At 44.7% G+C, this 12,017-nt stretch overlaps 1 protein-coding gene across 1 annotated transcript; it reads left to right on the forward strand.

Annotated features, from left to right (window-relative positions):
* Window positions 1-484: 484 nt before the first annotated feature.
* On the forward strand, window positions 485-5,145 carry ADRA2C (adrenoceptor alpha 2C). Its single transcript, XM_064710253.1, has one exon. The coding sequence runs from the start codon at window positions 586-588 to the stop codon at window positions 1,918-1,920; it is 1,335 nt and encodes a 444-aa protein (XP_064566323.1). The 5' UTR covers window positions 485-585; the 3' UTR covers window positions 1,921-5,145.
* The last annotated feature ends 6,872 nt before the right edge of the window (window positions 5,146-12,017 follow it).

Consider the following 12,017-nt stretch of genomic DNA (forward strand, 5'->3'; position numbering starts at 1 on the left):
GCGCGGGCGGCGGCGCTCGGGGCGCTCCTGCGCCCGCCGGGGGTTCCGCCGGGGCGGGCGCGGCGGCCGCACCTGCGGGCACTGAGCATGCGCGCGGCGCGGGGCACGCCGCGATTGGGAGCGCGGAGCCAGAGTGGGACGGAGCCGCCGGGAGCCGCTCCATGGGAGCCGCTCCATGGGAGTTGATGCCGACGCTGCCGCCGCCTCGGACCCCGCGCCCTGCGAGGATCCAGCTCCCGCCGGGGACTCCCGCCGGCCGCGCGGAGTCTTCTCCGGAGCCGCGGGCTGCCCGGAGCCGGGCATGACCGGGCGGGCGGCGGGGGCCAGCCGTGCCCCGCTGCCCCCTCGCCGGGGGCCGGGCGGAGGCGGCGCCGCCGCGCTCCCTGCCGCGCCGGGGGTGCGCCGCCCGGCCGTGCCCTGAGGAGCCGCGGCGGCGGCGGGGGGACGCGGGCGGCTCGGCGGCGGAGCGGCCGCGGGACCGGCGGCGGGGCGCGATGAGGGCGGCGGGGCGGCGGCGGCGGGGCGGCGGGGCGGGGCGGGGGCTCCGCCGGGCTTTCTAGGACGCCGGCGCCCCGCACACCCACCATGGATCTGCTGCTGTTGGTGAACACGAGCCTGGGCTCCCCCAACGAGTCCCTGGCGCTGCCCCCCGCCTCGCCGTCCTCCTCGGCCCTCCTGCAGCCGCCCTCCCCCTACTCGCCGGCGGCCGTGGCCGGCCTGGCGGCGGTGGTGGGCTTCCTCATCGTCTTCACCATCGTGGGCAACGTGCTGGTGGTGATAGCTGTGCTCACCAGCCGGGCGCTGAGAGCCCCCCAGAACCTCTTCCTGGTGTCCCTGGCCAGCGCGGACATCCTGGTGGCTACCCTGGTCATGCCTTTCTCCTTAGCCAACGAGCTCATGAATTACTGGTACTTCGGCAAGGCTTGGTGTAACATTTACCTGGCGCTGGACGTGCTGTTCTGTACCTCGTCCATCGTCCACCTGTGCGCCATCAGCCTCGACAGGTATTGGTCGGTCACACAGGCGGTGGAGTACAACCTCAAACGGACACCGCGGCGGATCAAGGCCATCATCCTCACCGTGTGGCTCATTTCAGCCATCATCTCCTTCCCGCCATTGATCTCCGTGTACCGGGACCCTGAAGGAGATGTCTTTCCCCAGTGCAAGCTCAATGACGAGACATGGTACATCCTTTCTTCTTGCATCGGCTCTTTCTTTGCCCCCTGCCTCATCATGGTGTTGGTCTATATCCGCATCTACCGCGTGGCCAAGCTAAGGACCAGGACCCTCTCTGAGAAGCGAACGATGCCAGAGGGGTCCTCCCAGACTGAGAACGGCTTGAGCCGCGCTGCCGGCGGCTGCACGTCCCTGAGGATGCAGCTGGGAGAGAACGGACATTATTCGGCGCACCACTGGCGCAAAGCCTCTGAGCTGGAGGACATTGAGCTGGAGGAGAGCAGCACCTCAGAGAGCAGGCGGAGGCGGAGCCGGGAGGAGCGTCGCCGCAAAAGCAAGAGCCAGTCCTTCTCCTACTCGTACTCCTCCAAGCACTCCAGTGGCCGCCTGTCCCGTGCGAGCAATCGCTCCATGCAGTTCTTCTCCTACCGCCGCCGCCGGAAGCGTAGCAGCATCTGCCGTAAGAAAGTTGCCCAGGCCCGGGAGAAACGCTTCACTTTTGTGCTGGCTGTGGTCATGGGGGTCTTTGTAGTTTGCTGGTTCCCTTTTTTCTTCAGCTACAGCCTCTATGGTATTTGCCGGGAGGCATGCGAGGTCCCCGAGACTCTCTTCAAGTTCTTCTTCTGGATTGGGTATTGCAATAGCTCCCTCAACCCAGTCATCTACACCATCTTCAACCAGGACTTCCGCAGGTCCTTTAAACACATTCTTTTTAAGAAGAAGAAGAAGAACTTCCGGCATTGAGCTGGAGGGATGGATTTGCCTCGAGCAGGAGTAGAGTTAACAGAGAAGGCTCAATGCTGGAAAAGAAGGGAGGGGAGAGAACGTGGGGCTTGGGCTTAGGGAGCGGGAAGAGGGCTCGCCCCCTCGGTGGAGCAGGGGGATGCTCTGGGGCACAGGGATGGTGGCAGGGGAGGCTGAGGGCACTCACCACGGTACAGAATGGTGACATGGAGCTGGGGAGCAGTGCTGGAGTGTGAAGGGGTGTAGGGGGAGGGAGTGACTGTGTTTGAACCCTAACAGAGGATATGGGGAGCCCACAGAGCAGAGTAGGCTGAGACACTGAGTTTGGGAGGCAGTGAGCTTTCATGGGCTCTGGAATTTTGTGGGGAAACAAAAGGAGACATCAGAAGGAGAGGGTTAAGTGGCAGTGGTGGTGGAGATTTGAGTATGTTATAAATAGGGCAGCTGGGGCCTATGGTGGGTTTGTCCCAGTAAGAAATTGGCTTTTACTGCTTGTGTGGGCAAGGAGAGTGCAAAGTACCAGGCACTGACAGTGTTTTGAGTTATGAAAGGATTTAAATGTTTGCCAAAAAACCCTAAAGAACAATCCAAACTCTTTTCTAAATAAACCTTTGTACTGTTAAAACCTTCTGAATCATGATTTTGCTCAAGGGATGAAGTCAAACAAAGCAAGGGGTTTTCTTTTCCTTTGGAGGGGTCTTTGCCTATAGATCAGGATGGGAAATATTTTTCCTATCTTCCTATAGTTTTTGGTTAGTCAGTGAGACAAATCCAGGAGTCTTTCATTTTTTCATTAAATATGAAAAAGGACACATATACCCCATGACCTCATTTCCTCCTGCTGGATCACCAGGCAGTAAATTCCTGCTCCATCCTTCTCAGATCAGTGACCTAAGGACCTTGCTGTCCTGGAGCAGATAGTAAAAAAAAAAAAAATTTCTGGTGAGCTTGCCTAACATTTTTTGAGATAAAATAAAAAAAAAAAAAATCAAGTTTCCACTTCTATGTGCCCAGGGGAGCTTTTCCTCCCCTTTTTTTTAGTCTCCCTTCAAAGGCTAATCTCAGGGCTGGATGCGTGCTCCTCATTCTCAGGCAGGCAGTTGAAGGCATTCTGATATGCAGGTTTTCAGAGGAAGAGCAATCGCCCCACTACTAAGGTCTTTAAATCCTTCATATTTGGAGTCTTAGAGCAACTAAATCCTTGCTATTTATTTTTTAATGAGAAGCATACATTGCAGATTGTCAGCGGCGTATGTGAACAAATCTCAAAAGGAGGTGCAGCCGTTCCAAACCTTTGGTGTTAATGTTGCTTGCTTTCCCTTCTTCTGTTTGCATTTCTAGTTTATGATTTTAGAGGATTTTCTTGGGAGGAGAGGCAGAAGAGGGGAGAATAGTTTGAAAAGTTATTAAAGCAAACTATATATCCCATGGGTTTATAAAATGTCATAAACTGCAATGAAGAAAATGAGAGACAGGGACTGGTGTCTGCATTCATCACTGAATGCATACCAAATGTAAGAGTGAGCTGAGCATTTACATCCCTTCTTCAACTGTGCAAGGTGTGTATTCTGTACATGGAGCAAATATTCCTCCTTTCTGTTTATCACTCCTTCCATAGGCAGCAGGATTTGGCATCTGCCTCAAATGCACCTTTCCACAGCGAACAGGTCTTGGAGGAAAGAAAGAGTGAAATCTAATGCCATATAAGACTTCTTAAAACAGCTGAATAGACTATATTGAGGAATCATCAGATATCCCCCTCCTTACTCCCTCTGTTCTGTCTGAAAGGTGTCTGTAGCCTCTTCTTGTGAATTCTCTGTAGCATAAGGAAAAAAGATAGAGCAGTCACTTGGTTTCATTAGTTTTTCATAATAAGCATTTGGTTCACTTAACCCTGGCAAAGGAGATTGTCAGTGGCTGAGGTTCTGGTTGTTCCTTCAATAGACAGTTTAACTCAAATTCAAGTGGGAGTTCTGCTGAGGTAGGGATTAGATGATTGCATCAAATGCATTAGAAGTTTGCTGGATTTCGCTAAGTAAACAACTGAGATATTTTCAAAGTCCTAAATCTGTAACTTATTGGATGCTTTCTTGAAATAAGGCTCAGAGTATGAAAAGATTTAAGCTTTGTTTAAATAACAAACAGTTTGGTACAAATGCATACCTGAGACAGATAAAGGAGAAATAAAAATAGCAACTGAGAGGACAAAATTACAAGCCATTTCTCTTTTGCAAAATGGAGAGTTCTTGTTAAAGTTAAGTCAAAAAGAGCTGAAACTAGCTCTTATTATTTGTAGGTAACAATGTAGCTAAAAAGTTCAGGTTTGTTTACTCTGAATAAACTATATAACCACCAGAGCAACCAGAGCAACATATGGTACCTGGCTACTACCTCTGAGCTCCTGGACAGCTTCATTAGAGGTGCCCATTCCTGCCAAATCAAGGTCTGCTTCTCTCACTTAGTGCTCCCTTAGAGGGGTTTCCCAGTCTGCAGACTCACAGTGGTTTGTTTCACGGTTGCGCTGCTTTTGAAATGAGCTCTGTGGCCTGCAAACACAGTCCTTCCCCCTCTGTTTTCCTGGTAGAATTCAAGTAGTATATGGAAATGAAATTCTGACAGATTTTAGTGGGCATAAAATATATATGAAATGACTGATGTGCCTTAAAAGTAAGTTCTTTGCAGTAAAAATATTCTGTGGTCATTATAAACATTAAAGAAATAATGCTTCTATTTTTTTTTTTCACTTCCAAATGTTTTAAAGGGATTGATGCAGATACTGAATATCTATAAGCAGCAACATAGTTAAAACCAGGGTATTTCTATGCTTTTCATTTTTCTCGTCACAGTTACTCACCTGATTCAATGTCTCAAGAGGGTCTTATTTCTTCTGAGCTAAACGAAAAGTAATATTCTTTAATAAAGATGTGCAGTTTGCACCCCTTTTAAGTGCATTTCCCTCTAAATTAGTCAATACAGACGATTTCTATAAAAATTGTTTTTAATGTAACTACTGAATATGCTTCAAGTAAAATGGGGCTGATTTACTTTTTTTAAATACAGTGGTCTCTTATTACTTGTAATAGCTGAAGACTGGAATTTGTAACATATTGTGTGGTGTTAACTTTCCATAAAAAGTTTTCAGCTCTGCTACTCACACTGTGGTTGTGCTTCTACTGTAAGCTGGCTAATAGTGTCTACAGGAGAAAAATAGTCTATGCAGCTTTTGCTTAAGAAAAAGGGAGAAGATATATGAAAAATGTGTTGAGTTGTTTCTTTGATCAGATATGATAAACTGGTTGAAACATCCCTCTCTACTGTTGTGGAAGAATGAAATATTGCTACTAAGCCATATCGATTTTAACAAGTTCTTGATCTTTAACTCTTCATTTGCTCATTTCACCATGAAGAAACATTTCTGTCATTCTTAAGTGAGATGTTGATGTTTCATTTTCAATTTTCTGAGTGGTGCTGTTGTTGGCTGGGTGTTGAAATATCGAACAGTGTAACTTAGCTGGGATGGGAACTCAGTGCTGCTGTCCCTCAGCCACCTCTGTGGGAGTTTTGCGTGAGAGAGAAATGCAGAATTAGCCTCTTCAGGGCTTGAGGCAGATGGAAGAGGCCTTATAAATAGGAGATTTGACAGGATCACAACTTTAAATCATTGTCTGAAATAAGAATCAGGCCCTTGTTGTTGTTCTGTGCCATCTCTGTTCACAAGAGTCATGTTGCTGCGAGACCACTGGTGGTTTCTGACAAGCAGGTCTGAGATGAAAGTCTACATGCAGCTTTGCGCACATTGGCCTGTATCATTCTTTGTGAGTAATCCCAGAAAACTTGAGTGGAATTTACGTGTGAGTCAGGAAGATACTCACAGTGGGCAGTGACTTTAGGAACTTCCTCAAACGTTGGCTCCTTTTTAGTAAACATGCCAGAGGAATTTAAGCAAGCGCTGTGCGTAAATGTAGGAGAACAGAAGGAATGCAATCCTCTCTGCTTAACTCTTGACTACTGTTCAAACCCATAGAAGATGTGGATGAGGGGTTTTTTGACTGTATATTTTTAGTATGAGCTGTGTGAAGAACATTTGTGATTACATCTGTTTTCTGAGAAGAAAGCTGTTGGTCTGTGAGGGTTGGTATTGGCTAGAATAGCATGTGAGAATTGTAAGGATTTTGCAGGAACTGTTGGTAATGAAACCCATTTCAGTAGAGGGTTCTGACCCTAAACTATGACTGCTCTCTAGAAGGAGAGAATATCTACAAGCTGTGCAAAAGGAAGACCAGACGCTGTCTGTGAGTTTGTTTTTATGGTTGCTCATTTCGACCTTGTTGGTGAGCAGAAAGCAACTAGATGCTTCAGAGAAAAAGCTCTAATTTGGAGGGGGAGCAGTGCATGAGGAAATGGCTACCCACAACACTGAGGGAATTCATATTTGCATGCCTTCTTTCTACTGTGGAGAGGTAAAGTAGAGGAAGCTGCCTTCTTCATTGCACAATATGCAATGAAAAAAGCTGCCTTTTTCATAACACAATGTTTATTTGTGTTCCAGATCTGTGGGTCACCTGGGCCACACAAAAGATGTCACAGGAGAAAGCAGAAAGAGGATTGCTCACTTCAGTGTTCAACACCAAGCTTAAATTTGTCCTTTGTCCTTGAAATTAAGCCAAAAACACAGTTTGGCACTTGGGCCCAAAGGCTATGTAGCATCAATAATGGTACACTGAATATAGTCTAGTTTTAGCAAAAAGCATCAGTTCATATTATACACCCTGCACATCTCTGTTCCAGGGCAGAAGTAGGAGAGTCTGACACTTAAGTCATGTGAGAAAGGAATAATCAGCACTTTGAAGAGTCACAGGTATATTGAAAATATACCTAGATCCAATTCTGATAACAGAGCTGGCTTTAGTTTTGTGTTTTGTGGGTCCCAATCACTTTGAGCTCATAAGAAAGAACTGGGGAGGTAGAAAACAAGGAAATAGTAGAAATGCTTCTTCTCAAGGAAGCAGAAAGTGGCAAATTGCTCAGGGTCATGTTCAGATGTTTATGGCAGCCCCACTCCAGTGGGGTTGGGAACAGTTACTGGGTTTTGTGGGAAAGGTTGAGGTGTCTTCCACTCACAGTGACTACCACACTTGATCTGAGCTGAGGAAATATCTACAGCTGGTACATTGCCTAGGTTTGAAGTGGCAGCCCTTAGAGTGCAGCAGAAGATGTTTTAAGTAGTTTATCTCTCCTCTGGCACATGTTCTTCACTATCCCAAACATTTTTTAATTCAATTGCACAAGAGTAGATAAGGTAGAGAAAGATTGTCAATCTTACAGAAAAAAAAAAAAGGCAAAGAGGGTTGGAAAACAGTAGGTAATAAAACCCTGTGTCTTAGTCCTGACATAACACCTTACCATAATACCAATCTTTTTTCCCCCACTCCCCTTTTCTTTTGGAAAACAGAAATTCATGCAAAACTGCAGAAGCTTATTTTAAATAGGCTATACCAATGATACTGTTTACACTAGAAAAAAGAGCTTTTCTGTCAGTAAGTAGCCTTCTGTTGTAAAGCGATTTTCTTTACTACACTTGTCTGAAAAATCTAATGAAAGGTAGATCAGCACTTAATTCAATTTGTCTATATGTACCTCTCTTAACAAAAATGCTTTATTAATGGTCCTGAATGTAAAGGACACAAATGAAATGTAGCTGCCTGCTACATCAAAATCAATTAGTTGTGTTTCAGCATTTTTGTGAACAGCAGTCATTCATTTTGCATGATGCTCTTTCCTGATAGCTCTCTGCTGACAGAGAAAGCTGTTCACCCTGTTGACAACAGGAATAAAATGAGGATTCATATTTGCCTCCATTAGCTCTGTTAAGTGTCCTCTAATACACTAAAAAGCAGGCTGCTAGAGATAGGTCTTCTGGTGTGATGTCTAGAAAGTGACATGGATCAGAGAATTAATAACCCGACAGGTTCCAAGATGTACAGCACCCTTAATTGAGAGGCTCACCCCAGGCTGCAGGGACATGCTTCACTTGGTTTTGTTCTCTATGCCTTTGACCCAACGTTGCAAATTATTTGCTCAGTAGTGGAACATTTTCAGCACACCATCCCTTTCAACCTCATCTGCTGGAGTAAGAAATTAATACTGAGGTCTCCCACTTCCTCACTGAGTGCTTTGGCCAATAGACTATTTATATAGGTGATGCAGCTAAAATGCCTTTCCTTTTGGTACATAAATGTTTTATTTGATCGAGCTTTTTATCTTTCAGTAGACTAACACTCTTGTTCCACAAGGACATTCTCTATCTGGAAAGCAAACACATGTCAAATACTTGGAGGAATATTAGAAATCCTGAAAAACCCCAGCCACTCCAGGTAAATTTTAAAAGAAAACACCACAGCTGAACTAAGAAAAAGGCTTAATCTTGTCTCTGGTGGGGCTGCCCTATCTGAACCCCCCTACTACTCTGGTGTGCCTCTGACCACATTTGGTGCAGTGTGTGGAGCTGTTCTGTTGGCCCCCTGCAGCTGTACTGAGAGGAGCAATTTCAAGTGTCCAGCAAAGATTAGAGAAGTTAAACACATGCTTATTGAATCATTTCACATTATAGCAGACACTCTCACTTTGGCTTTCTGTTCCCTTTTTGCACTCTTTAAATTAGCCCTTGCTTCCAATGTGACTGCCACGCACAGCCCGTGCTTGCAGTACCTTACATCCAATGCCTCATGCCTGACCTACAAGGGGCTGATGACACCCTCCTCCTCCTCTCAGCTGTGCTGGAAGGGCTCTCCAGAAGACTCTCCATGAGTCTGTGCTGTATTTGAGTACCTGGAGGAGCAGGAGTTACTGCAAGTTCTTGACTGATTCCAAGCCACGCTGTTTTATCACTGGTAAATGCTTGTGTGCAGAGATTCAAAGTGTCTATAAATGTGCATTCCCTGAGGTTGGCACTGATTTGTTTACATCAGCAGCAATTTCTGTAGGTAATTAAAGGGAGAGTTTTAGTCAATCCATCAGATACTACTTTGGATATGCCACATGGAACATCAGAGAAACATGATGTGTTGTTTCAACAACACAATTAGCAATAGAAGTGATTAAAGATTCCTGGATGGCATGTTTTTTCTGTAAAAAAAAAAGAATGCAGCTCAATGAAATCTGATTGTTCTTTAAAGAATGTGTCTGTTTTACCCAGTGAATAATGGAAACCAGGAGACCTTTAATCAGCTTCTGGGGGCCCAAGTGCTGGCTGGCCTGGCTGCTGGGTGAGGTGCCAGAGAGCCGAGACTTGCAGGCTCCTGGGCTTATGGACACTCAGCTGAGCTCCATTATCACAGCATCTAAATGCTTCAGAACTTCTCTTATACTTAGTCTGTCAATGCCTTGATGCATTAAGGAGTGACTGCTTTTTTTCCTGATGAGGAACTAAAAGATTAATGGGAGTTAGGTAGGTAGATCATAAAAACCTTCTGGTTTTTGTGGATCTTTCCAGTTGCAAGCCCATTATTGATTGTCAGGCCCTTGCTAAGCTCCAAAGTGTACAGTCTCACCTGTGCTTTAAAGTTCTGCTTCTTCTCCCTCTTTGATTGCCATAGGCCCACAGAACTTGCACACAAATCCCACCAGGTTACCCAAACTCAATGTGCCTCTCCTTTGCTTGTCCCCACTGGCAGGGAGCTCATGCAGTTTGGATATTGCAGAATAAGGAAAAAGGAATGTACTACCTCCACTTTGTGGGGGCACAATGATATTGCTGCCCTTTCTTTAAGGTCTGTGGTGTTTTAGTCACCAGTGTGCTGGAATCACACTGCCATTTCTGGGTGCCTACTTTTACTGTGTGTTGAACAAGTTCCCTCAGGGCATAATTGACCTATGTCTTATACCCCAAGGGAGTGGACTTTTTATCTACTCCTGGCAAAGTACAGAAGTCACAAATACTACCTAAAAAATAAAATTACCAAAGATCCCCCCAAAACTAGTCCATTGATACAGCCAATCTCACTTATAGGTTAAGGCTCAAACTCATGTAAATTTAAAAATAAAGAAAAAATTTTAAGCCCAGGGATCTTGCATATCTCCCATTTCTTTTAGTGCAGGTCTCTCAGGATACAATCTGGATCACTAGATTCTACTTTTCTCAGACTTTGAAGGTCACCTCCCTTGAGGTCACTGAACCTATGTCTTCAGTAATGCAGAAATTTCCTGGAAACTCCAATGAATGTTTGAGAGTCAAGAAATAACAAACATGATTCCAACACTAGGCAGGATGAACTCCCTCTCTGGAAATGTTGTTGGGAATGAACATTCAGGGCTGGGCTATGTATATTTCTCAGGCAAAATTATGACTATAGAGGGATCTTGAGTTCCAGGTGAATGTTTTGTACAGAGGAGGCTTCCTGACAGTATTCACCACCTTCAGAGGTGTCAGTCAATGTCTGTCAAACTCATGCTTGTCATAATAAGGAATGGGCTTGTCCCCAGATATGTTTTTAAAGGGGGGAAAAAAAGAGGTAAAAGTAATTCTATAAAAATGTAATCATGCATAGAAAATATGAAAGGAAAAGGAACCTGTCTGCTGCTGAAGACTTCAGCAGCAATTCATTCTTACCTAATTCTGCCATATCCAGCTAGGGATAACTGATGGTCACATAGGTTGAGGCTGCCCTCGGGTTACAATGCTTTCAAAAAGTGTCATAACATTTTGTGTGTTAAATAGATTTCTGCTGTGGTAACAATTACTATTAATTAATAACAGAAATTGTGCTCTTTTTTTCTCCTTCCAAGGAGAAACAAACAGAAGGTATTTTACAGGACTACAAAAATAGCTATTCCTTTTCTACTTTGGTAAGGCAAGAAAAAAAAAGGAAATAAAAGAAAGAAAAGAAAGTAGGAACAAACATATTAAATAGGCATTAGGAATTAGGAATTTAGGACGCAGATTAACTATTTCCTTGTCTGATTCATCAAGCACAACTCAATAATTAACTCAGTGCATTTACTGATCAGTGAGGTTTTATGTGTTATGTAATAAAGTATCTCAGATGCCCAGAAAGGCTGTGCTGTCTGTCCTCAGAGAGTTTCAAGGCCCAAGTGGATAATGCCCTGAGTAACCTGGTCTGGCCTCACTGGGGACCCTGCTTTGAGCCCAAGACTGGACTGGAGGCATTCTGAACCTGAATTAGTCTGTGATTCTGGGACCTGTTTCTTCCCAGTAATAAACAAAAGAAAAGTCCCAATATCTGGGTAGCATCAAAATGATATTCTGTAGAAAGTTGCAGATATACTGCTGAAGGTGGGTAAATCCTTAGGCCATTTGAATATTTAGATCTCTAGAACTTTTATATCTGCTGTGTGCAAATTCTGCCTACCACACATTTGGCTGGATCCAGGGCACAAACCTTTTATTTATTTAGAATAAATCTAGCAACTAAAGAGCTCTACAGCATGTTCCCTACCCCTGCTAAATCCCACTCCCCCACAGTTCTTAGCACTGCAGAGGCACGTAAACATACAAATATTTTACAAGCATTTTCTTTAGAACTCCAAACAAAATACTGGTTTGGGTTTATTTGTGTGTTTTTCCCAAGTAAAACAAACTACACTTATGGCCAGGAGCTCAAATGTGTCTTTCTGACCCACTGGCTCTGAAATGGTGAAGAATGTAGTTCATAAAGCACCAAGTCACACCGTAGCTGCTGTGGGTGGCATGAAAGCAACAAGGAAATGATTATATTTCCGTAACAGCTGAAGACTTTAGTTAAAACCTGAGCAATGGGAAATCTCTGGCATGTTGCTTCATTCCTCATTCATTTTTGCATGGAAGGTGTCTGACCTTTCTGTAGAAGTGGCATTTCTGAAGATCAGGGGCTAGCTGAAGAATTTATGAATATGTTGTCATGTTTGGAATTGGAAATCCTTTTCTTCCTTTCAAAATGCCAGTAATATTTCTGACATGACTATGATGCAGATGCTATTGTTGGGCATAGCAATACAATTGTTGCAAGGATTTTTTTATTTTTGTTATTGTAAGTTATATGGTTTGTTATTTGTTTCCCACTAAATATATCACAGGGCCAGAGAATGCTCTCAAAACACCA

Source organism: Zonotrichia leucophrys, chromosome 4 (genome assembly GCF_028769735.1).
Source record: "Zonotrichia leucophrys gambelii isolate GWCS_2022_RI chromosome 4, RI_Zleu_2.0, whole genome shotgun sequence".
Taxonomy (NCBI): domain Eukaryota; kingdom Metazoa; phylum Chordata; class Aves; order Passeriformes; family Passerellidae; genus Zonotrichia; species Zonotrichia leucophrys.

Coding starts and splice junctions, on each gene's coding strand:
- ADRA2C (XM_064710253.1), top strand. CDS start 586: ATGGATCTGCTGCTGTTGGTGAACACGAGCCTGGGCTCCCCCAACGAG.